Raw genomic sequence first — 26,252 nt, forward strand, 5'->3', positions numbered from 1 at the left:
CTTCAAAACTGGACAAAGAAATTGTTAAACTATGCATTGTCATTTGATGATTAGGCACTAAACAGAAACACTGTCCTGTAAACTTAGTTCTTGGATTTTGTGAGCTTTGAATTATATATAAGGTCCTTAGGAATGTACTTATGCCTTAAAAGGTGATCCCCCTGACCATGTTCATTCTATCCATTACTTCCAAATTGATCTCATACACATTCTGTTTTGTTTCTCCTTCAGATGCTGAATCATCAAGCATGATATTCATTTACCAGATTTTTGTCTTTGGGTTTCCATCTTTTCTCTACTTTGTTCTACTGATATCTATGTCTGTAAGATCTGCTTTCTTTTTTCAAGTGAATTTTAGCTTTTAGGGCTTATTTACTTTGGAGTCATTGAGTTTCAAACTTGTAGAACCTCACTGTTCATTAGATTGGCTTTGAGGAGTCCTCCAAAATGCTATTATTGCTAGTGACAAAACTGGAGATTTGAACAGAATTCACCTTCATCTTTCTTTATTTTACTTTTAAAAACAAAAAATGTATATAAACTTTTAAAGTGTACAATATGATAATTCAGTATACACCTATGTAGTGAAATGATTATAGTCAAGCTAATTAACATATCCTCACATAGTTATCTTTTTTTTTTTGGTGGTAAGACCACTTGAAATGTACTCTCATAGCAAATTTCCAGTATTCAGTACAGTATTATTAATTTAGTTATCCTGTGCATTAGATCTCTTACTCATCCTGACATAACTGCAACTTTGTAGACTTTGCCCAACATCTCCCCATTTCCTCCACCCCGACACTGGTAATCGCCATCTCCTCTGCTTCTGTTGTTCTGCCTTTTTAGATTCCACATATAAGTGAGATCATGAAGTTTTTTCTTTCTGTTCTTAATGTCCTCCAGGTTCAACATTCCGTATATTTCTAATATGCAATGTGATATGTCCGTGTTTTCATATTTACCTTAATTGCTGGGTCGTAGAGTGGATAGTTTGAAATAAGATTCAGATTCGGTTAATATTTTTTAGTGCTTTTTTTGTATCAGGCAATATCATAGGTTCTAATATTATCCCATCCCCGTTTTATATAAGCAAAATGGAACCTTAGTGAGTTTAAAAGTTTGTATAAAATTTCGCAGCTAGTAAGTCAGAGAGCCAATGATCAAACCTAGGTTTTTTAATTTCATGTATGTGCTCCATTTTTTTTAAAACTATTTTCTTCAGCTGTGCTTCATAGGTCCAGGGATTGCTGCATGGTGATCACTTGCACCTTCTAGTTTTAGCTAGGGTAACTCTTAAATTTTATCTCATGCATTAGAATTGAAAATTAATTTTCTTTATATTAAACTGCTTTTGCTATCTAAAGATGAAAAAAAAAAGTGTGAAAGTAAGGATTCAAGTATGTGAAGGAATTAGTCTTATAGAAAAAGCTAACTTTGTCTTGGTGAACATATGCATGCTGTTGTTATACAAATGTTCCAAGACTGCTCCCCTCCTCCTACCTGCTTTATTCACTCACTCTGCCATATGGAAGGTTGTGCGTTGCCGGATGGATTGTGATTTGGACTTTCATTATTCCTAATTGGAAGGCTGGGGAGAGGATAGACTCAGAAAATTTTTCAAGTAATTTGAAAGTGTGTCCTGCATAGTTCTACAATGTGTGAGGGAAGTAGGAAGGGTGAAAAAAGATGATTTTAAGGAGAGTTATGAACACCATGATGTTTGAGGAAAGTATGGAAAAAACTCAAGCCATTTTGAATTTGTTTTTTCCCATAAAGACTGGGAACCTTGTGGGATATTCTTTTAATAAGATTTAAGCAGGTGAGATAGTGTCACATTTTTTCACTTTGTTTTCTCAAGTTTAGTGTTTTTGTAAAGATCACCGTGGTTACATGATGGAGAACAGATCGGAGAGAGGCTAGATTGAATGCAAGTGGACCAGTTAGGAAGCTATTGTAATAGCCAGGTTGGGCGATGATAGTTGATTGACCGGGATTAAAGTGTTGGAAAAAGAGGAAACAAATTTCTGATATGCAAACTTTTTTTTTTAAAGAGAGGTATAATTGACATATAATAATATACTCGTTTCAGGTATACAACATAATGATTTGACGTTTGTCTATATTGTGAAGTGATCACCACAATAAGTCTAGTTAACATCTGTTCCATACATAATTATAAAATTTATTTTTCTTTTGATGGACTTTAAAAATTTACTCACTTAGCAACTTTCAAACATACAATACGGTATTATTAAACTGTAGTTGCCATGTTATACATTATATCCTGGTGACTTATCTATGAGCTTGTTTTTGTTGTTTGTTTTTTAGTATTTGTCTTTCTCTGTCTGACTTATTTCACTTAGCATAATGCCCTCAGGGCCTATTCATGGTGTCACAAATGGCAAGATTTCATTCTTTTTTTGTGACTGAATAGTATTCCATTGTATATCTATATACCACAGCTGCTTTATCCATTCATCCATAGATGGACACTTAGGTTGTTTCCATATCTTGGCTATTGCAAATAATGGTGCACTGAACATGGGGTGCATGTATCTTTTTGCATTAGTGTTCTTATTTTCTTCAGATAAATACCCAGAAATGAGTATCTAACAGAGCCATAAAATTTTGAGTTCTTCCCATCCACAGAGTGAACTGGTATACCCAGGTATGTTTGGTCCTCAGTTCCCATTGAAGACTTGGCAAACTTGATCCCACTGCTAGTCATCTTTCTCTTTAAAGCATCTGAGGTTGGGGCATAGGGAGGGGTTGGGAGAAAGCACCTGTGCAGCAGTAAACAAGGTGCATTTTATTTTGAGCGGTACTGTAGCCGCAAGCTGATCAACCAATTAAACCTGTATTGCTTTTGGTTCATCCAAAGCCCTATGTTCTATAGCACTGACACCATCATTTCTGCTTGGGAACACCTTGATTCAGCAGCCACAGCCACATTGCTTTCTGGCACTGGCCATGGGTTTGTACCCTTTGGCTGACTTGGGCTTGATCTGCACAGCGGCATCATTTTTAGGAGTCCACCTAATTTGGGCTATTTGCTGTTCCATTGTCAAGATAATATCTCTTGAAGTCTTGCTGGATTTCGACATAAGGATTAGTGATCATTTCTAAGGCTGGTAGGGCTGGCAGCAAGAATTCATCTAGATTTCTTTGGGTGAGTTTCTCATTCTCCAGTGAATCACCATCATCATTTTCAACTGTATAGTAAGAGCCCTAAGACTAGTCAGTACCCGAAGGAGTTTTCTCAGGAAAGTTCTCCCTAGGGAGCCAAAGCTCTCTTAGAGCAAACTTGACTTGTTGCCAGAAAATGCTCAGGCCTTTTACTCACTCAGTGGATTGAATGTTGACAAAATAGACTGAGGGAGGGGCTGAGCAATAAGATAGCCATCTATTACCATTCTTCTTTAACAAACATTATGTGCCCCGCCTCAAAGTTCTCCTTGCAAACTAGCCTAAGTTCTAAAAGATTCTCTTGGTTCTCATCACAGTTTCAGTTTTCCTCCTGATACATTGCTCTGTAGGGGACAGAATCTTACTTGCTCCCTCCTCCATCCACCAGACAAATCTTAGTAGTAGCTGTTCAGACGGCACACCTGCTGAGGCTGATTGCTTGTTGGAGAGTTGACAGTATGCAGAGTCATTCAGGCTGCTGTCTTTGAGCATGCTACTTCCTGGTGCTCAGCCTAAACGACCTCCTCATTTCTGTCTCATTAACAGCTAATAAAGTTGTGGACCATTCATTGCCTGGTTGACTGCACAATTTAGTCAACGTGTTAACCCACAATTCCCATCATCTCCTCTCAGTTCCTGTTAACTGGCCTCTCATTCCACTTCTAGAACGCTTTGTCTTTGTCAGCATTCCATCCTCATTGCCAAAACTGTCAAAAATTGCAAAGGGTTTGAGATTTCACCCTTCACTCAAGCTAACCAGTTAGTGTGCCACAATATCATGGATCCTGTTAGAAGACATGAGACAGACGAAGGATGTCATTACTCATGGCAGTAGCAGTAGCAAGAGCGTCAGCATTTGTGCCAGATAACTAGCCCCAGTTTCCATAGGAGTCTTCCAAGAGAGCCAAGTGATGATGCCTGCACACAGAATGGGGTGCATAAAAGAAAAGAATTATCAGCTTAAGGGAACAGATCTTTTATAATGGGCAATAAGCCAACCTTTGCCCTGGAGGGTGACATTATCTTTATTATACTGGACAATACATAAACTTGTATTTTCCTTTCCAAGGAGACACTATATCTTCTAAGGCTGTTTACTGTATAAATATCCAGAACAAAAGGAGTCATTATCTTTTTTTGCAAGATTGCAAAAGTTCTAGAGACCCAAGGAAAGTTTTCTCCTTTACCTTGCTTTGGAGCTGGGAGAACATTTTTGATTACAGGTTCCTTCTCAATTTTTAAAATTCTGGTGAAATAGAATCTTAAGCAGGCGTTAATGTTAAACTTGTTTTCTTTCTGACAGTTTCTTTTTGCCCCACCCCTTGCTGCTTCAGTTCAGTTTACATCCTTCCTTTTTCTCACCTAGACTACCAGAAGTCCCTCCTAACTGGTCTCACTGCTAATAGTCTTGTTTTGTCTGGCCTCATCTCCTCTTCCAGAGGGATCTTTTAGAACTGAGATCTGATGATGTCTCTCAATTTAAATTTGTTATTGGTTTCCCCTTACTCTTAGGCCAAAGTTTAAATTGTTGAGCAGTTACATAATTATTGCTCGTGTGCTGTTACCCAGTTTTTAAATGTTGACAACTAAATAAAAAAAAAATTTTAAAGCCATAAAGGCCAGTACTAGGTAGGCTGTATGCTGCCAATCTGTAACCTCTGCTTCTTATCATTTTTCTCTGCATGAAGTGTAAGCCACTGAGAGCAGGACTTCCCTTCCTTTTCACAAACGCCAAGGCTTTAGGAAAGAAAATGGCTTTCCCGAGAATTTTTTTAGAATCAAATTCGTTAAATTAGTTTGTACTTGTAATTACCTTTAAGATATTTCCTGTTTTGAGCTTTAAGAATAATTACTTAATTTTGAAGGGAAAGACATAGTATTCACTAGACAATAGACATCTGTTACAGTCTTATGGTGCAACCTATATATCATCCAATATATATGAACATTATATATATTATTTACTGTGCCTGATAATATTTTCTTGCTTTGTTTAAACTTAAAATATAGACTGTGGACATCCATAAAGAGAAAGTGGCCCGAAGGGAGATTGGTATTTTGACAACAAATAAGAATACATCAAGAACTCACAAAATAATAGCACCTGCAAATATGGAGCGTCCTGTAAGGTATATTCGGAAACCTATTGACTATACAGTTCTGGATGATGTGGGCCATGGTGTCAAGGTAAGCATTTCTGTATTATATTAACTTGAAATAATTTATCCAATAAATACTTTGGAGAGGAAAATGGTCATAAAGATAATTTTCTTGAATTAATAGATGTTTTTAGCTATTAACCAGCATTACAATTTTCATAAAATATTTAATATTATGTTTTATGCTAACCTCGGACAGAATTTTACCTGTGGAATGGACTGTATTCAGGAAGATAATAAGACTTGATAATAAGAGCTGTTTATTAATTAAGCCATTTGAATCCAGAACTAATATTATAAATTTGTGTTGTGAATACCATGTCTTGCTTTCACTACCAAATGGATATTTACAAATAAAAAATTTATATTCTTTCCAGAATTGGCTTAGAAAATAATCTGTAAAACTTTATTCCTAAATATATGTATACATTAGTGCATTTATGTGGATATAGATGTAATTTCAGAACATAGGAAAAATAAAAAATTTTATGTGATTTTGTTTTGTTCACCATCCCTGACTCTCCCACTCCTCACCCTAACAGGCTTTTAGGAAAGAAATTATTTGTTGCCCATGTCCATTTCATAGCATGGTAGAATTAGCGCACTTGAAGGATACCTTTAGCCTGTCAATTCTTCAGGTATTCATGGGTCATTTTGCAGGCACCTGGAGTGACTTGAATTCTTTAACCGTCTTTGCTCAGGGTGAACTATTCCTTTGAAATTTGATAGTCCCTTTCCTAGAGGACCATTATTTGATTTTGTTCTTGATTTTTAGAATACTTATAATAAATTTTTAGGAATCACCTAGAATGTTGAAGTTTTTCCTAGATGGTTGATCAGACTGGGGCTATTGCTGGATCTGTTGCATTCTGAATTATCTGGGGTTCCTGGTCAAGAGAGGAGTATAGCTGACAACATTGGTCTGTATTCTGCCCTTCTTCTAGACTGTTAGAATTTCCCCTTTGCTGTCATGCTTGGAAGTTATATGTAATGTTGGGACACTTTGCAGATGTAGAGGAGGCTGCTCGTTTGTTTCTTGTATTTGTACCCAAAGATGTGACTAGGGTCGTATAAGAGCTTAAATTCAATTCTAATATAAGATATTTTAGACTAGATTGAGATGGGATTTGGATTTTGAGAGTCTGGAAGAACTTCTTTTGTATTACATGCCTTTCAATTAAAAATACCTACTCATTCACTTTCTTTTTTACCTTATCTTGATTTTTCTTCCTATTAAAGCAGTACATACTCATAAAAAAATTCTGTTACCACCTTAGAAGTGAATATCCTATGTTATCCCTCCACTAAATTGTGTTTAATACACAATACTTAGAAGGATTTAAGATGAAACCACATTTTACAAGGACATTTCAGTGAGAATATTTAACTGTTTCATCATATATGGGAATTTTTAACTTCCCATCATAAATGGGAAGTATAAACACATGATATATATATACTGAAAATATACAGATGTGAATTTTGGCAATCTACTTTTGTAATATGGATATTTTAGACACAGGGTGTTTGGGGAAAAAAACTAAAAATTGAGGCAAAATATACATAACAAAAAATGTGCTATTTAAGCATTTTAAGTTACAGTTCTGTGACATTAAGTACTTTCTCATTGTTACACAGAGTATTTTAAAATATATTTTTGACTGGGGGTAGGAGGATGGGTATTCTGTGAGAACATTATATCTTAGAAGCTGTATGTGGCATATTTGTCCATATTTTGTTTCTGAGTTATAAAAAAAAACAATTATTTTTACCCTACTAGTCTCATTGCTGCTTTATTTCTCCAGTTTTTCAGTTTTTTTTAAAGATTATTGCTGGCTTAATTAAAAATTTCTAGTATACCATATCTTCAAGGATAATAATGTTATTAAAGTTTAATTTCTAAAACCTGGTGATAAAGGTAGTAGCTAGGTAGAATTCCAGACATTGTTTCCAGGTAAAAATGAGCAATATCATTCTAAACAAATATTAAAGAATACCAAAATTCTGGCAGTTTCTAGAAATTACAATGTATCTAGGACAAAGTGCATTCCTCCACTGAATGCTTTTCCTTAATGTTGCCTTTATGATCACCTGAAAAACGATGACTACATATTTAGAACAGAATGTTATGGAAAGAACTTGAAACCTCAAAATTTATAAAAAGATTGATTCTACAACCTGACGATACTTCTTCTAAAGTGGCATAGTACAGCTAATGATGCTTTAGGACTGTATACATTATTTCATATTCTTTCGTACATGTGTTCATATTTTTATATGTACATATTATTTTATATATAGACTAGTCATGTTTCATAGAAGTAGCCTTTAAGATCAGAGCAGCTTTTCTTTAGTTTTGAATTTTGGCTGAACTACTTCAGAAGAAAACTTAGAACTAAACCTATAACTTCCTGCTAGTGTTAGCCTGGTCAGGTTTGGATTCATAAATTACGAATGAGAGTTTCCAGACCCTGTTTGTTTATTCCTTAGTTAGAATCTGGCTAAGCCATTACTGTGAGAGTGATTTTGTTTTTAAACATTGAGGTGTTAGGTCTTTTTCCAAATTGAAAAACAACCTGTTGTTTTGAATTCCAACACTTGAAGTTTATCACTTTTTGAAAATACTAAACTGTTCAAATAATGAATACTTGTACTTGGGCATTTATAATCCAGTAAAGTCTTAAGTCTTGTACAATGATGTATTAAAGTAGCCTTACATTTCATATGTTAAATTAAAGTTTGCTTGTTTATCATTATGATCAGTTGGATAAAATACTAATCTAACGAATTATTGGAACTGCATGAGATTGGCATGATTAAGTGGTGGTTTCTTTTGTGGAATAGTCTTTTAAAAATATGTGATACACATAAATATTTCTCTACTGTTTATGGATACATTTTTCTTTACAAGATATTGAAAATAATGGCTGGGTAAAGTCAATAAACATGAATGGAATAACTGTAAATGTAAACCTGTCCTATCAGATATAACTTATTTAGAATTAATTTCTACTTTTTCCCCCCCTTTTTTTTTGCCAACGTAAAGTGGCTAAAAGCCAAGGTAAGAGATATTACTTATCATTTGATCCACAGTATTACCTCTATATTGATAGAGGCTGCAGAGCCACTAAAATTTGAAAACTCTTCCTATGTCTGTCTGCTTTTTCCCCATAGGATATATGTAGATTAAATATACTCAAACTCAGTTCAAATCAGCAACATTTAGCTTGGATGTGTTAATATATCAAAGATATATTGACATCTGCATTTATATAGGAACATTAATTTTGCTAACATTTATTGCTTTGCTCATTTTTTGATAGTTGCCTTGCTTTTATTGACTTACAATTAGGAGGTTTCCCAGACATCATATATGACTTTGTTACTGAATTGTTAGGATAAAAATTAGTTTTCAGATAACTGTTTTAACAAATTGACATTGAGATCTGCAGTTTATATTACATTCATGTAAACATTTCAGAAATTTTGGGAAACCCAGTATTTGAATGCAAATGTTTGATCTCAGTTAACATGTTTAACAATAAAATGATATAGAAAATCTAATAATTTCACCTGTATTTTGCCATAAATTGGTATGAATAGCACAAAATAATAAGAAAAGTCAAGTGTAAGTGGTTTCTTGACCTTTTAAAATATAGTACCAAAGTCTGTTGTAAAAACTGTCTGGGAATCCTTACTTCACATTCTGGTGTTAAAAAAAAAAATACATGGTATCAAAACACTAAGAGAACAATTTGATATAAAAATAAAAGCTCTTTTTTTCTACATTTTAGCATGGAAGTAACCAGCCTGCAAGAACTGGCACACTGTCGAGAACAAATCCTCCTACTCAGAAACCACCAAGTCCTCCTATGTCAGGCCGGGGAACATTGGGGTAAGAATTCAACTATATTTTACAAGAAAATTCATATTTTTAAGGAAAAGATGTTTATGTGACTTAAATGTATAAATCTTTGCTGTGGGACCTTCTGAATGTGACACTACCTTTTACAAGCTCATTCTGGTTCTTATTTCCTTGAACAGAATCCAAAATGGATCTGCCTGTTTTATAATATTGTCTATATTATAATATTCTCTATATTTTGTACATGTGTAAATGAGCATTAATTTATTTTTTATCTTTTAATTCCCTTTTTTAAAAAACCCCACAAATTTGACAAGTTCATTTCAAATGAAATGACCAGAGAATTCCATATGGTGCTTTTCACGTGTATTTACAGTATTTATATTACAGTACTCTGAATAAGTGGTCTATTTTGTGTAGTTTGGCTCGATAACCTGCAGCTCTTGTTTCCTCTACTGCTTGCCACCTGGAACTTAGGGGCTCTTTACCTGAAGTACTTCTTACTGTGCTTCTGCTGGTAATCTTGGGGCTCTTCATATTTGAATAGCTTTGTGGGAAAGCCAGTTTGAGAAGTAGAAAAGATAACAGTTGGTGGCTTCTTTCTTCGCAATTCTCAATGCAATAAAAATATTGAATAATAGGTGAGACATTCTGAAAGATTGTTCACCTTAGCATTGGAAATAGTATATTAGAGTTTTTAGTGGAGGACTAGGAAATCATTGTTTCATAGTAATAGGAAGCAACAATCAACTTTACTGAATCTTGGTTTTTACTTTCATTCTGTAAATTCCTTGCCCTTGAAAAAAAAACATAAAATTATTCAATATAAAAGTTAAAATCATTTATTGAAAAAGTAATGGCATTATGCCTAGGATCAGAATGTACTTGTCCAATCTTTCCACATTGAGGTAGGAATAAATTGCAGAGGAGATATTTAGCTTCCATAATGTACAAAGACAATGGCTTTGGGTAACTGAACTGGAAATAATGCCTATTTCTAAGGTTCGGTATTATTGGGCATTTAAAAAATTGTAACCAGTATTTTTAAAAATAAGGTTAGAACTTTTAAATTACCCTTTCTTTTGGTTTTCCTAAGAAAAGGTAACATTTTAGTTTTTGCATAAAGTAACAAAAGTTATATACTACAATTAAGAATTTTTTAAATACATTTTGTTAAATGTTTTTTAAAAACTCGTTATACTTTGTTACAAAGGGGCAATCACAGATTGGGGAGAAGATACCATTTTATCATTCATGTTCATTGTTCCTTTCTCTAATGCTTCTTTAGACGGAATACTCCTTACAAAACCCTGGAACCTGTAAAACCTCCAACAGTTCCTAATGACTACATGACAAGTCCTGCTAGGCTTGGAAGTCAGCATAGCCCAGGCAGGACAGCGTCTTTAAATCAGAGACCAAGGACACACAGGTAATCAGTCCTTTAGGTTGAGACTTTGGACATCTGAATGTAAGGGTTATTGACTGGTCACAAATTCTACAAAGTTGTTAAGTAAAGTTCTGCTCTAATGCTAATACCGAACATTGAGGGTAGTAATATTGTTTATGCTCCTGAAAATTTCTGTCATAACTTCTTATTTTTAGATTTTTAAATATATGTTTATTCTATTAGCAGATTGCTGCTATATCTTCCTTTTGACAGACGTACAGATGGATATCTGGATTGAGGCCAAAGAGTATTTTTTAGAATAGTCTTTTAAAAAAGATCAAGGCAGCCACTCTTACTGTTTTAGATAAGAGGTTAAATATCAGAAATTATAAAGCATGATTTAAACTTTTTGAGAGGTTGGAGGAAAGAAGACTTAGCTTAGTCCTGAGCAAGAATTTATTGAGAGTTGATATACTCCAGATTATGTTATAGTATAAATTGTTTAATAAAAAAGTACAACAAATCAACTACCCAGTGGATTTTTAAAAACTTGGTTTTGGAGCATAACTTGCATTTAGAAAAGTGTACACTTTATTAAGTATACAACTTAATGGATTAATACTATTTGAACATACTCATGTAATCATCACCCAGATCTGAAAATGAGACCTTACTAGCAAACCAGAAGTCCCCCTCAGGCCCCTACCCAATTATTGCCTCTACCTTCTTTCCCCCAAAAGTGGCCATTCCATTTTGGGGCACTTTTTTAAAGCTAGACATATTTATTGTACAGCTTAATTTGTTTTATTCTTTAATTTTACCTCTCACCTCCTAACTTGAGCAAGAACCTCTGTTTACCTTGACCTTTAGTTTGGTGTATTAGAGATATAACTTAGTAAAACCATTTTTGGGGTTTCAACTAAATAGGGTATCAGGCTCTTAGATACTATGTAATTGGCATTTGTTGTTTTTGCTACTCTTAGTAAATACATTCTTATATTGATATCTGCAGTTGAGTGAGGTCATGTTTGTTACTGAATTATTTTATCAAAGCTTGGTTTTTCTCTGTAGTTTATATACAACAACTAGTTATTAAGAGTTACTTCGTTAGGTATTAGGGACATACCAATAAATTGACAGTTTTTTTTTCCAGAAGCTCATTCTGTTAAAACAGAGATCAACAAACTTTTTTATAAAGGGCCAGATTGTCAATATTTTAGGATTTGTGGGCCATATGGTCTCTGTTGTAGTTACTCAGCTCCCCAATGTAGCACGAAAGCAGCTATGGACAATACGTAAATTATCGAGTGAGGCTGTGTTCCAATAACATTTTATATATAGTACTGCAATTTGACTTTCATATAATTTTAGTGTGTCATAAATTATTCTACTTTTGATTTTTTCCAACTATTTAAAAATATAAAAAATGTTCTTAGCTCACAGGTCGTAAAAAATTGGATCATGAGTCAGATTTGGCTCATGAGCTGTAATTTGCCAAAATAAAAAAAAAAGCACATAAGCCAGTAATTGTAGAAGAGGATAATAAATGCAAAAACATTCATTACATCTATGATGCATTGCTGTTTCAAAGCAGATTATTGATCACCTGGCTTGAGGAAGTTAAGGGAGGCCTTCACATTAAAGCTGTTTTTGTTATATAAACATCTTTCTTTTATTTCCTTTTTCTTTCATTAACAAGTGATAATGTAATTGTAGAATGATCACATTGGAGAAAAAAAAATTTTATCTAGGCAGTGCAAGTCTTTGCCCTGTTAAGTTTCTGGGCCTATTGAACCAATGATGTTGTTTTTAAAACAAAGTGTGGAGTCTGAGTCTACACATGCACATATGTACATTTACAGACGTGTTTGTGCATACACAGATTACTAAAAACAAGTATATAGGATGAGGTCTTATACCTAAAGGGGCACTAAATCCATAGGAATTAGAATCAGAGGGAACTTTTAGAGTTTGACAGTAACAACTTTTCTAGAATGCCTCTCACTACTTCACTACTGTCTTTTTTTGTTGTTTCACTCATTTTCCTGAAAATTTCCTGTTTTATCACCATTCCTTGAGATGCGTGGAGGTTTTCCGACTAATTCCAGGCTAAAACTGGTTAACCTTTTATTAATTTCTATAACATCTTGTGCATTTTCTCTTGTGACATGCTTCACACTGTTTTTTAATGTCTCCTTTCCCATTCTCAGCTCTGAGCTCCATGACAACATGGTTATTGTCTGCTTTTATATCACTGCTGTTCATAGTAGATTTTAAATAAACCCTTGTTGACTCATTGCACTATAAGACTTTATTGGTCACCCATTTCTCAGTAGGATGATCTCTTCTGATAGTTCTGAGTACTGTTATGATTCATTCGATTTTCAAAAGATTGAGAAATGAAGTGGTTCTTGTGTTTCACTCTAAGTATTAGAGTTAAAATTGATATTGAACAATTTTTAAAATTTATATATACACATATATATCATAAAGGGCAGTAGTTAATGGCTTTGAGTTGATTGTGGGAATTGTTTTGGATAAATCTTTAGAATTGCTTTTTCACAATTTTTTCTTCTCTTTGCAGTGGAAGTAGCGGGGGGAGTGGAAGTCGAGAAAACAGTGGAAGCAGCAGTATTGGCATTCCCATTGCCGTGCCTACACCTTCACCACCCACTATTGGACCAGGTATGTTATTTATTAATCTATTTTAATATATAGTAGTATTTATGCTCTTTACACAAGTCTGAAATAATTTAGTTTTATTAGATAAAATTATTTGCTAAATTTATGTGATTGTTGCTAGACTATAAATGTTAACAAATTAGAAAACATTTTTTAGGTTAGTTTTTACACAGTCTTTAGGGTTTTACCAGCCATTTCTCCTCACATATAAAACATATTAAATAACTTTATTAAATAACTTTTTGGTCATTTTGTTTTAGAATTACTTTCCAAGTCAAGAATGATATTATTTCGAGAGCAAACCAATATTGTTCATACTCCAACCAAAGGATCAGTGTCTATAATGTGAATTATATATCAGTGTGTTTTGGCATTGCCTCGTAGGCTGGTGTTTCAACTCTGATGTTAGTTTCTTCTGCGACTTCATTATATTTATATATGATATTCAATATATCTTTCAGTAAAATACCATGAATGTAAAATGGGATTGTAAAAGGAAAAGTTCTTTTACTTTTTAGATTATATAAAAATTTAAAAAATCATTGCAGAGCATTAAATTAGTCCTTTGATTTCTAGTAAATGAAATGAAGACTTTGTAGTGTTAAAAATATACATTTTAAAAGTAAATATGATAATCAGTACTGTTAGGGAAAAATTATTAGCTTCAAGGATGTTGAAAAAGGAGAAAAGCTACTTATAAAAACAGGCATATTTTATAGTTAATGCAGGTATGAACTCAATGGCCTCTTTACCTAGTAAAATTCTTATTCATTTGAACATGCTTTACATATGGGTGTGTCTCTCTCTCTTTTTTTTTCTTCTTTCCAAAACATTGTACTTTCTTACTGTTTCAGAATGTTTAGTTCTCTTTCTTGCACTCTGACCTGAATTATAAACTATTTTATTAGAAAACATTTCTGTCCCTCCTCCTTCTGGAGCTCCACCAGCACCACCTCTTCCACCACTTCTCCCAGTGAGCACTGTGATAGGTGAGACTGCATAACCATTGGAGTGATTTACCTTACTTTGCGTAATTCATAATAAACTCCTCTGTTAGACTGCTAGCTTTTATAGTTACTAGGTTGTAAGGGGTAATACAAAGGTTAAAGTGTTAAATCTAATTTACACTAATTTCTTCTGGTGAAAGGCCTCTGAAGTTACACAGAAAACAAATATAGAATAACTTCCTCTGTAATATGAAATATTTCTGTGCATTGTTTATAACCATTTTAATGTGGTTTATATTATTTAGATTTGTCTAGGAAAAGTATAGCAGTGATTGTTCAAAAATTTTTTTAAATTAGTAATGTAATATGTTTTAAAAAGTTCTCCTTGATTTGGAACTCCCTGGTATATACAACAGTCAGAGTATTGGAGTGAAGGCAGGGGCAGAAGGAAGAAAAATGGAAAGGAAAATGATGTGCGGTTTGGGGTGCTTTGAGGCTTTCCTATGGATCACAGTTTGAAAAACTCTGATATAGCCCAGTACTTAGTGCATCTGAAGAGCCCATGAAACATTTTTTTCAGTAAAATAACTTTAAATTGTTCCCAAGTTGAGAGTGACTGGATTGAGCATATAGAGAATTCCAAATATAGACTCAATATAAAACTGTTCAGCCTAGAAATACACAATAGCAATAATCTGGGTAGAAATGGATAATGAGATGTTTCAAATAATGAGAGCTGAGTTTCATTATTGTGAAATACAGCCTTCCAGCAACATCTTTTCAAACTTTTGTACTTGTACTCAAAGGAAAAGGAGCAAAAGAAGATAACAAAAGACCCTAATAATAGAAATTGTTGGCAGACAATCCATGTGAAAAAAAAATTTTCCTCAACCCAATTGATCATCAGAAAAATGAAAATTAAAACCACAGTGAGATACTAATTTTTATCCACCAAATGGGTAAAAATGAAGTCCGCTAGTATCAAATGTTGATAAGGAAGGGCAGTGTCAGGGAAGTACATTGCTGGTCAGAGTTTATTAGTTGATACACTCACTTTGGAAAGTAATTTATTAACTAGCCAAGTTAAATGAGTTTCTACCTTAGATTTATCAATTTCATTTTTAAATATTTACTTTAGAGTACTGGTTCCCAAATATGTTATGGGATTCCTGAGGGTTGTGAAGATTCTTTCATGCAGTTTCTGAGATCAGAACTATATTCATAATAAGATTTATTTGCCTTTTTCATTCTCATTCTGGTACTGTGGAATTTTCAGAGGCTATATGACATATGATAAAATCATTGCTTTGATAGCTAATGGAATTTGTATTTGTGGATTCATGTGTTTTAAAGATATATCACTTTTGATTTCTAATATGGTAATTAACTGTTGCTATAATCCACCTCAACAAAAGCTTTTGAGCTTCTCTAATTTTAAGGAGTGATCCCTGAGACCATAAAATTTAAAAACCACTTCTTAGAGCAGTGGCTCTTAGAGTGTGACAGTGACACTCCCCCTCCCCCGACCAACAGCATCTTCATGGTGGGGGAACTAGTTAGAAATGTGAACTTCTAGGTTCCACTCTAGATTTACTCAGAAACTCTGAGGACTGGAGCCCAGCAATCTGTATTGTAACAAGCCCTCAAGGTGAAATTCTGATCAGCGCTGAAGTTTGAGAACCACTGTTGTAGAGGAACTCAGGAACCTTATTTAGGAATGTTTGTAGTAGTAGTGTTAGTAATAGCAAAACTGGATGCAACCGAAACGTCTAATAATAGAATGGATAAATTGTGGTATGTTTTCATGTAAAGCAATAAAAATGGATGATATATTGATACACTTAACAACATGGATGAATCTTGAAAAAATAAAGTCGTAAGGAAAAGAGCAAGCCAACAATGTATAATCATCTTATTATAAAAATATAAATTTGCAAAATCTTTATATGTATTATTTAAGATTACCTATGATTTTTTTTAAAAGCTTGTATATGGTAAAAAAAAAAAAAAAAAAAAGATGAAAAAAAGTGAATGTTTAACACATACCTTTTGGGTTTGTGATCCAGAAGAGGACATATAGGAAGCTTCAGTGATACTGGTAATATTCTATTTCTTGGAGCAGGGTATATATCTTATTTTATTCTTTAAAAATTATGTGTACTTATATATTTTTGTAAATAAGTTATATGATCATTACATATAATTATATAATACATATTACCATATAGCCATATGCATATATATAATTATATGTATAACATATAGTTATATGTATCAATATACCTTTTGGTATTATGGTTTATTTCATAATAAAATTAAATTCTAAAATAGGCATAGTTCGGAACTGCTGAATAGTTGGTTTTGGGTTTTAAATCACCAAGAAAAATAACTTGGATTACATATACTTTTTATATAGATCAGAGAAATATAAAAGTAATTTTACAGAGATTTCTATTAAAAATGGTTATAGAGTTACTTTTTAGTTTCCTAGAAAACCTAGCTGTCCAAAATTACTCACGAAAGCTTTTGAATAGACTTATTTTTAAAATATTTTTCTATTTAGAAAATGAATATGTGGATGATTTAAATAATTAGTGACTGCCTATGGCTTGGGAGCTCCAAAGTGTTAAATATTAGCACTTCTTTTAACGAACAACCTCTGCTGTACGATTTTATCTAATAACTCTTATGACCTCTAGGGGAGGTTAAATTAGACAACTTGAATGAAAAGAAATGTAAGATGCTGCCTTTTTACATATTCATTGCTAGGTGTTTGGGTTGGGTACAGAGGATAATCTTAATTCCAGAGTTACCTTTGGAAAATATAGTTAACTTTAGAGGCTTTGAACTTTATTAACCTTTTAAGTATAAAACTTTTGAAATCTTAGTAAGGATGACATTGAATACAATTTTAAGTATTAATACTTTAGTCAGTTTAGATATGCATGATAATTAAAAAAGAAGATTGTTTTGGGTGTAATATGGAAAAAAAAGCCTTCCAAATATGAAGAAAGAGAATGGATTTCCTACACAAAGCTACCTTAAAATGTCCATATTTTACAGTCTGAATTTTTTTTTAGTTTTGTCAGTTACCAAAAAAAAAAATTAAGTGATAGGGAAAAGTATGTTATACTTAAAGTTTGGAGATACACAAGAAATCTGACATTATTTAGCAGCTTTAAATCTAGAAGTTGTACTTCTCTTAAAAAATGATTCAACTATAATATGTGTTGATACTGCTAATACAATAAACATTCAAATAAATATTGTACTATATGTGGAAAATATGCTTTAACTATTAAAATTTTATAGTATAACTTGGATCTGACTGGATGGATTCTTATACTGTGCTTCAGAAGATTTGGTAATGGAAAGGAAGAAGTTTGTATAGTAGATATTAATTAATACATTCACATTTAAAAACTGATGTTTTCCACCAGACTATCTTTTGGTACCTATTTTGTTGCAGAGACACAGTTTATATATAAAGTTATGTGTTCTAAAATGATACAGAAAAAAAGGTTTACATAATATTAGCAAAATACAGTTTAGAATTATGCTAAATTAAAAGGCTTAAGAATGTTACTTATTGACTTTTGCAGCTTTCCACGCTGTATCTGTTTTTCCTTGGTTGTAACTTCAGAGATAGAGCTATTTGTATTTTACTTTTACTTTTCTCTTTATTTTGTGCTGTGGGCTTTAAAGTAATAAATATTTCTTACTGGGAGCCCCTCGCTTGTTCTGCTATTGGAGGTGATAATACAGTGCTCAAGTTCTTTGTTGGTTGCCTTTGACTAATGCTTTTCAGCGGCCCCAGGCTCAGCTCCTGGTTCCCAGTATGGCACAATGACCAGGCAGATTTCTCGACACAACTCTACCACTTCCTCGACATCTTCTGGTGGATACAGACGAACTCCCTCTGTGACCGCACAATTTTCTGCTCAGCCTCATGTTAATGGAGGTCCACTTTATTCTCAGAATTCAAGTAAGCTTGTGCTTTGCAGGCAAACAGCATCAGTGGAGCTCTTTTTGAAAGAAATTATTTGAAACCGTTATTCTTGCTAGTGATAGACAACAATTGAACCTGTGCTATTTCATGTTTATTTTTGCTGTAGGAAGTTAGTTCTTGAATCATACCATTTAAAAAATAATTGCTTATCACTTTCTCTCAAAAAAATCGGTCTTAGTATACTTGTATACTAAAATTTAACCTTAATATATTTTTATTACTATAAATAAAACTAGAAAAGAAAAACACTGAAATTAAGCTGAATTTATTCTTATCGACACATTTGAGACTATTCAGTAACAGTAAAATTTAATATACTGTGGACGTTGTTTTTCTTCAAAATAATATAATGAAATTGCTGGCTATCACTTTTAAGCTTGTTAACCTATACTGAAATGAGTTCAAAACCATTAAAAAACATTTGCGATGTCTGCTTATTCTGTCTCTGAATAATTATAACAGTGGGGAGGATTTTCTTTTTGATTTTTTCTGTTCACCTCAAATTGCACATCTCAACACTAACTGCAATCAATGCTTAAAAGCTAATAAGATTAGAAAATAGTTTGGGCATGTAATGTTAGGAAGATCAAATTGCTTATGGTAGTCATTAATTTCACTCTCATATTAAGATGCTTAATCCAAAAAGGAAAAACAGATAAAGAAATCTGAAATGAGACTATTATTCAGTTATTTGTTACTGGCTTGAAGAGGTGATCACTAGGCCTAGACTGACACACACTTTCCCCACATAGCTTTTGTAGCTACTTTCTAGAGCTGTTTTATTAATTTACTTAAAAAAAAAACCACCGACTTCTCCATGTTTACATAGGAAGTTGATTTAAGTTCTTTTTATTTATAATCCATATTCTGAGCATAAATTTTAAAGCAGAACTGGGGGAAAGTTACCTTATTTGTTGTTAGTTTAAATTTTAGAGTTAAAGCTTAATTGTGTTATAGCAAAAAACTCATGAGAATTCAAAACCACTTTAGCAGAAATGTCAGGAGTCTCAAATTTATACAACCTTTTTTTAGACTAAAATTTTCATACAAACTACTAAGAAACTTTACCAATTAGAATTTTACCTCACATTTTTCCTGGTCTCCTTTGGTGTAGTGGAAAGTAGCTAGGGTCTGAATATTCCACAGATTATCTTATTATTAACCTCACTATTATGACCTGTTTTTTTCATGTTACCTTGCATTTTTAGATCCCATCTTTATGTTTATTATTTTTTCCCTCATTTAGGCATTTAATTTATTACGCAAATAGAGTTTTTGGGTGACTTCCCACCTAATCCTGTTTCTGTAGTTTTATTTTAACAGTATTTAAGTGGGTTGCTTATTCTCAGACAAGACATTTTTATTACTGAATGTCTATCTTTTGGATATTATAAAGCAAATTTAGCCTCAGATTTTAAATATATTACCATGTGTTGTCAAATTAATTATCCTTCAATCTGAGTTACTGTTGGTGTTGTAGTAGTAGATATAAATGTTTTTAGTGTTTTGATGTGCATATTTCTTCCTCTGTCTAAATGTGGTGGTAATGATTAGTATCTGTGCAGTGTAGCTTTTCTTTTTCTTTAAGTACTAACCAGTATGGCCAGTTACTAAGGGTTTTTCTTGAACGGTATTTTTTTAGATTTTGGAAGGTTTTTTTTAAGTCAAAAACTGTAACATTTTATTCATTTAAGAACCTTCTATATACAGAATATCAGAATGAACTAGGACCAGTTTCATAATGAATGGAATGCTGTTTTTAGCCATACAGTGAATATTATGACACATATATTGCTTTAAGTTATTGCTGCTTTGAACACTGAACCTCTTTCAAATTTTTATGCTTACCAACAAAATTTGTAAATTGAACTAATTGAAACTACCTTTCAATTAAATGATTCTTGGGAACCAGTAAATTGTTTTTCTCTTGTAAATTTAGTGTAACTTTTTGGTGACTACCAGTAAACAGGTTGACTTTTTTGAGCAATCTTTGGCAATTACTGTCTTGGTAAAATGAGACAAAGTAGTAAACGTATGTATGTTTCCTTCTAGTTTGCTACAATTTTTAATACATTTGCTGCCCACTTGAGCATTTGGTATTTTTTATAAATATGTCCTCTCCAGAAAGACGTTGGAATATGTTTCCAGCTACCCAGTGACTTGTTAGGAATTACTTCAATGCAAAGAATTCCATATTTTAACTGTTTGTTAGATCGGATTTCCTTTTTTAGACCAGTGATTAAAAAAATATCACTTTTGAGATAATTTTATCCCATAAAACTCAGTGAACAGTTAATGTGATATATGGAGTACTCTTACTCCCTAGTAAATTTAGGAGTGATGTCTTTAAAATTGTCAACTTAAAAAGTAATAATAGCCTTGTTTTACAAACAAGGGTTTTTCCTGGAGAGCTGTATGTAAATTTAGATATATAATAAGAACTGTCTTTAAAGGAAACCTATGATGAATGTAGTTATCTACATATGGGATAAATAGCTATCCTATAACATTTATTTATTTGGGTTCTGAGGTATAACATTACCTGATATCTAGACAAACCTGTTAGGTTATAGAAATATGGCAAAGATCCAATATCCTGGAAATCTCTATCAGTATTTCACTGTTAACTATTTTTTTAATCTTTTCTGAGAATTTGAAAATTACATTGCATGAAAGTGAATGTGATGGTAAATTTAAATCTTCCCCAAACAATATATAACATTAAGATTAAATTAAATGTGCTTTTTAAAAATAAAATTAACCAGTTGGCTAAGCACAACTGAGCTTTAGGTTTACTAGTGGGTAATGAACTTGAAGAAGGTTCTGCAGGTTTTTGTTTTGTTTTGTTTTCGTTTTGTTTTGTTTCATTTGCAAACTGTTCTTTGCATACTTATGTTTGTGGTCCTTGTAACTGACTTCTGCTTTTTGTTTGTTTCCTTTTCTTTCCTTTATCTGTTTTACTTCCCCCATACTGTGTCATTGCTACCAGTTTCTATTGCTCCACCCCCTCCCCCTATGCCTCAGTTGACTCCACAGATACCTCTCACAGGCTTCGTGGCCAGGGTGCAGGAAAACAGTAAGTTTGTAAAAACTGAGTTACCAAAGAGTAGAGGCTGTCTCCTTATAGCATGCATGGCTGATAAGTCATCATTTTCCTTACTTTTATTGAGACGCTAATCTTATCTTGAAAATAGGTGCAGATATGTTATTTAAACTGAAGAGCACGGTCTTCAGTTTTTTCTCTTGTGTGCATGATTACTGACCTATATAAATTTTAAAACTGCAACTTTCTTACATATTTACATGATCTAAAACATGAAATCTGATCTTTGCAGATTCTTACAGAAAACATAATCAAACATAAAAATTTAAATTGGATGGAAATTACTAGCTTCCCATAATTATTAGGGTAATTAGTTAGAAAACATTTTGTATTCTGTTGCCAGCAAATTCATCAAGATATAGATAGTTATTCTGTGAGAGTACTGTGAGAGTATATTTATGCAATTGGGACAGGTGTTTTTTTTTCCCTGTAGTTACAAAATTTTTTGGAGAAAGCTTCGCAGCCTCAGATTTTGATAAATGAATAATTTTATACTTATATGTAGATTCTCTGTTAGAATAAGAATGAATCTGTAAGAATAAGTAAATTACATCCATAATATCTGTCCATATAAGAGTGATAATCATTGTAGAGTCCTCTTCGTGTTTTGGCTACATGCAAGCCAATGAGGATTATTTATGAATATGCAAATCTGTCAGAAATTTTTTAGGTCTTCTTTGAAGGAAGGTGAAAATTAATGAATTTTCGAAATTATTTTGAATATGTAGATATAATTAGGATAGTTTATATTGCTGCCTGATTAAGGTTCTGGACAATGTATAATCCTAGTTATACTATCATAGTGAATGCTATTTGGCAAAATGAAGAAAACCACTATCATGATTATATGCCAAAATAGCTGTTGAAGTTAAGATGGTAAAGTGGTCTAGTGGTAATTTACTTCATTTGAGACCATCACCATGCAAATAAATCTCAGAATGGTTAAATAAATGTGTAATCCGCTGCCAGCCCATCTTCCAGGAGAATACATTCTGGCAAATTCCATCATTCAGCTTTTGCAGACCTGGTGGTAGTATTCTACCCATTTCCTTCTTTCCTTCAGTCAAGTATTTGTTTATTCAGTGTTATGTGCTAGTAGTCTTTGGAACGAATACACATAGTTTAAGACAAAGTCCCTATCTTTAAGGAATGTGTGATTTAATGGACTTTTTATATAAAGCATTGTATTTTCAAAATGTTGAAATTTCTGTGTGTAAACCAACCTTGAAATTTGTTTGAAAACTCTAATGTGTTTAAACATATAAAAATAAGTGAATCTTCTAAAAATAAGTGAGTAGGGTAAATTGCTGGTCCTTATTGCTACAAGAGTTAAAAACTAAGCCAGTTAGACCTTTTGAACTGCCTTACAGCCAAGAATTTTTAGGAACTATTTAAAAATTACCATCATGAATATCCATTTAGTGCGTCCAAAGCTCATTTTCTAGCTTTTTAGTAACTTTTTTTTTCCCCCATAGAAATTCAGAATTAATGTACATTATTCTAGGCTTGCCTGGTTTTTGCTAAAGAGGGCCATGGTGCTATTGTAGTTCTTTTTACCAAACATATGAACTTGAGTCAGTCAGTCATTCTTGTGCTGCAGAATGCCCAACTTTATTTGGCATCTGTTTTCTATGAAAGCATGTTAGGAAGATTGGTGATAAACTGTGTATTAATATCTTAAATACTTTATGAAGTACAAATTTTCTGTGTTCTTTACTTTCTTAAATATCGAGTTGCACCAACTCATAGTTGGTGATAATCCATGTAACAGTTAACCTATTAATAAGTGTGTTTCAGTTTAAGACATGAACCTCCAAAAAAATCATCAGTGTATTTATAGCTGTTTATGATTAACATCAGAAAGCATTTTGAACTAATTACACAGGATGCTAGACAAAATATTATACATAGAGAATTAGACTGACCAGATTCCTGCCCCTGTGTATATGGTTTGAAGATAAGCCAGTGTAGATTCATAGAAGTTGAACATAAAAACAGTTGAGTGAAAACATTAAATTAATAAGTTATGTATAAATCAAGAGTAAATGCAATTAGGGATTCAGGCAAACATATATAATTTATACCTTAAGCTAAATTAAGGATATGAGCTATGGCTCTTTGATATCAGGATGGATTCATATGTATTTTCTTCTCACTAGTAATAGGAAGCTTTATGTTGTACTCAAGGGTAAAAATAAAAAAGATCCATGCATTCAATGAAAAAATAAATTGTAGGCGATCACAGTTAGCATCACCACACGGAACTTGTTTTTTGATAGCCCTTTTCATCCTCCAGCAGGATAAAATAGAAATCACAGGATCGAAGTAGTTATGGAAATAGGGCTATTATCTGCGAATGTTTTAAATCTTGATCTCTCAGATATAGTCTCAGCATATTATTCCAAATAGAGTGGAGAAAACTTTTTAAAACCTGTATTATAGATAGATCATGACTACCATTTTTTGATCAGTGTCTTTATCTTTTAAAGAAATGCATGGATTCGAAATTTAAGTGTTAGTTGCATTCAGCTTTGAATTCCTTAATATGGGAGCATTTGTTACCTGGTGTCATAATGGTTCAGTGAACACAGTTTTAGCCTGACATTTTCTCTTTTCACTGTTCGCACTTTTCATTATTTAAATCACACACAGACACTTACCACAACCATTTAGAATTTGAGGTATGAGTTGTTTTTGTTGTTCTGCATGATATGTTACCTTCTGTGTTTTTTTTTTTTTTTTTTATTTACTGTCCCACAATATTTTATTTTTTTAAATCTTTGTTGTGGATATATTCTTAGAAAATTGGATCTTTAGAATCTAGTCTTTCCCTCATCCCATGCTTATGTTTTACTAGCAATAATGCAAAAATCTTAGCTTGCTTTTCCACATTACAAAAGTTGATTATGAAAATAAACATTTTTGAAAATATTCAAGATTTTCTAGTTCGGAATTCTCATCTTGTTAAAATTTAAATAAAAGAATAGAAACCTTATACATAAAAGCAGAGCTAATACCACCAACTTTGCTTTTTTTCTCCATTAAAATGAACAAAAAAGAAATATCTACCCACTTATTTCTGGGGAACCAAAGATATTAAAAGCTAAAATCAGGGACGTGAATCTGCACAATGAATGGTTATCAAACCATTAATGTAATTTTATTCATAACATTTACTGTAGTCCAAATGACAAAAGTGATATAGGCTTATTTAAGGAGCTGAGCAAAGAGCAACATTTATTTTGACCTGAGCCTTGGAATAAGGATACTTCTTTACTCCTATACTCATTATAAAAAAAAGAAATACTGTCTCCTAACCTCCTGCATTTATTAATTGGTAATACTTCCTAATACCCTTATTTTTAGCTCATTTTGTTATTGCAAAATTATTAAGAGTAGTGAAAGCTTTAACACACCAAGCTTTTATTTCTAATCATTGCATGTTTTATTATAGTGCATGCTGTACATGAATTAGAGCTTTCTTAAATTCTGTTAATTTATGACTTTTCATTTAGTCTAATTTCTGATTCAAATTAATTAACTGAATTTTTTTAGTTGCTGATAGTCCAACTCCACCACCACCACCTCCACCAGATGACATTCCCATGTTTGATGACTCCCCACCTCCACCACCACCGCCTCCAGTGGATTATGAAGATGAGGAGGCTGCCGTAGTTCAGTATAATGATCCATATGCAGATGGGGATCCTGCTTGGGCCCCCAAGAATTATATTGAGAAAGGTAAGATTACCTTTGTCATCATTGACACCAAGTCATCATTGAATTGGTGTAAAGGAAAACAACCTAATAATAGAATTTTAGAGCTATGAAGAACATCTAATCCAGTGTTTTCAATCTTTTGTATAGCCTTTACCAGCCAAGATATATTTCCTATACATTCCCAATATAAAGGGAAGAGCCTTTATATTTTAAGTTAAAAGTATATAATAATCTTACATTTGCTTTTTCTAATGACATAATGCTTCTAGCTGGAGAGTAACTTCCTTGTCTGCATTTTATAGATGATACAACTCAGGCACAAAAGAATGAAATGATTTACTAGTCATATAATTAGTAAAGATTTAAAACAAATTTTCCATGCTTATAAAGTAAAAGCAGAGACCTTTCATATCTAAATATTTAAAGATATATTGGAACTATCACAAGAAAAAGCCTCAATTAAGGCTTTCAGTTGATCGAGCTTATAAAAGAGAAGGTAATCACTAGAATTTAATTTCATTATAACTCTAATGTCCAAATTTAACTAAATTATCTGACATTCATTATAAGTATCTATTAAGAAATAGTGGGTGACAAAGAAACATGCTCTTTTTAGAGCTTATGTACTTTTTCCCATCCAGTTCTGTGCTATTTAAAAAACGTGTTTCTATATAGAGTTCTGAAAAATGCTTATAATTTAGTTAATCATATTTGATTGCATTTGAAATGTATTGTCTTCCATAGGCTTTATTGGTAACTGACCATAGGCAAGTAGCTGTCGCTCTTGAGACCTGTTGCATTCTCTCCTGCCCAAGTTTTGAATACATGGCTAAAAGTAAATTTGCTATTTCCATTTTTTAAAAAACATTTTTAAACAGTGAATATTCTACATTTCATTCAGGAAGTCTTGAATATTCTGCATTATGTTTAGTGTCTCACATATCTTCAAATAGAGATATGTTGTGGTTATTATGAGTGTAATAAACTTGAATAATCTTGAATTGTTTTTGCCCATATTTTCTGGCTTGGAAAAACAAATTTAAGTATCCGTGGAATTTATATGTTGATAAATTTGGACTTATATAATGGTAACAGAACAGGATTTAAAAATGTCTTCGCAAATTGAAATGAGTCTTAAATCAGGGGTCATCACACATTTTTTATAAAAGACCAGATAAATATTTTTAACTT

General features: G+C 32.6%; 1 protein-coding gene across 10 annotated transcripts in view; it reads left to right on the forward strand.

Moving 5' to 3' along the window:
* The window catches only part of ABI1 (abl interactor 1), an 89,491-nt gene that overhangs the window by 59,962 nt on the left and 3,277 nt on the right, over window positions 1–26,252 (forward strand). For 2 of the 10 annotated variants that reach the window (XM_023537180.1, XM_011371003.2), the window contains 8 exons: window positions 5,200–5,376; window positions 8,395–8,409; window positions 9,143–9,243; window positions 10,502–10,642; window positions 13,185–13,285; window positions 18,038–18,214; window positions 21,228–21,314; window positions 24,897–25,082. In XM_023537180.1, the coding sequence (XP_023392948.1) occupies window positions 5,200–5,376; window positions 8,395–8,409; window positions 9,143–9,243; window positions 10,502–10,642; window positions 13,185–13,285; window positions 18,038–18,214; window positions 21,228–21,314; window positions 24,897–25,082 (985 nt within the window). The remainder of the gene's footprint in view (window positions 1–5,199; window positions 5,377–8,394; window positions 8,410–9,142; window positions 9,244–10,501; window positions 10,643–13,184; window positions 13,286–18,037; window positions 18,215–21,227; window positions 21,315–24,896; window positions 25,083–26,252) is intronic. The other 8 variants (XM_011371004.2, XM_011371006.2, XM_023537179.1 and 5 more) reach the window with 8 other exon arrangements.

This window comes from Pteropus vampyrus, unplaced genomic scaffold (genome assembly GCF_000151845.1).
Source record: "Pteropus vampyrus isolate Shadow unplaced genomic scaffold, Pvam_2.0 Scaffold180, whole genome shotgun sequence".
Taxonomy (NCBI): Eukaryota; Metazoa; Chordata; class Mammalia; order Chiroptera; family Pteropodidae; genus Pteropus; species Pteropus vampyrus.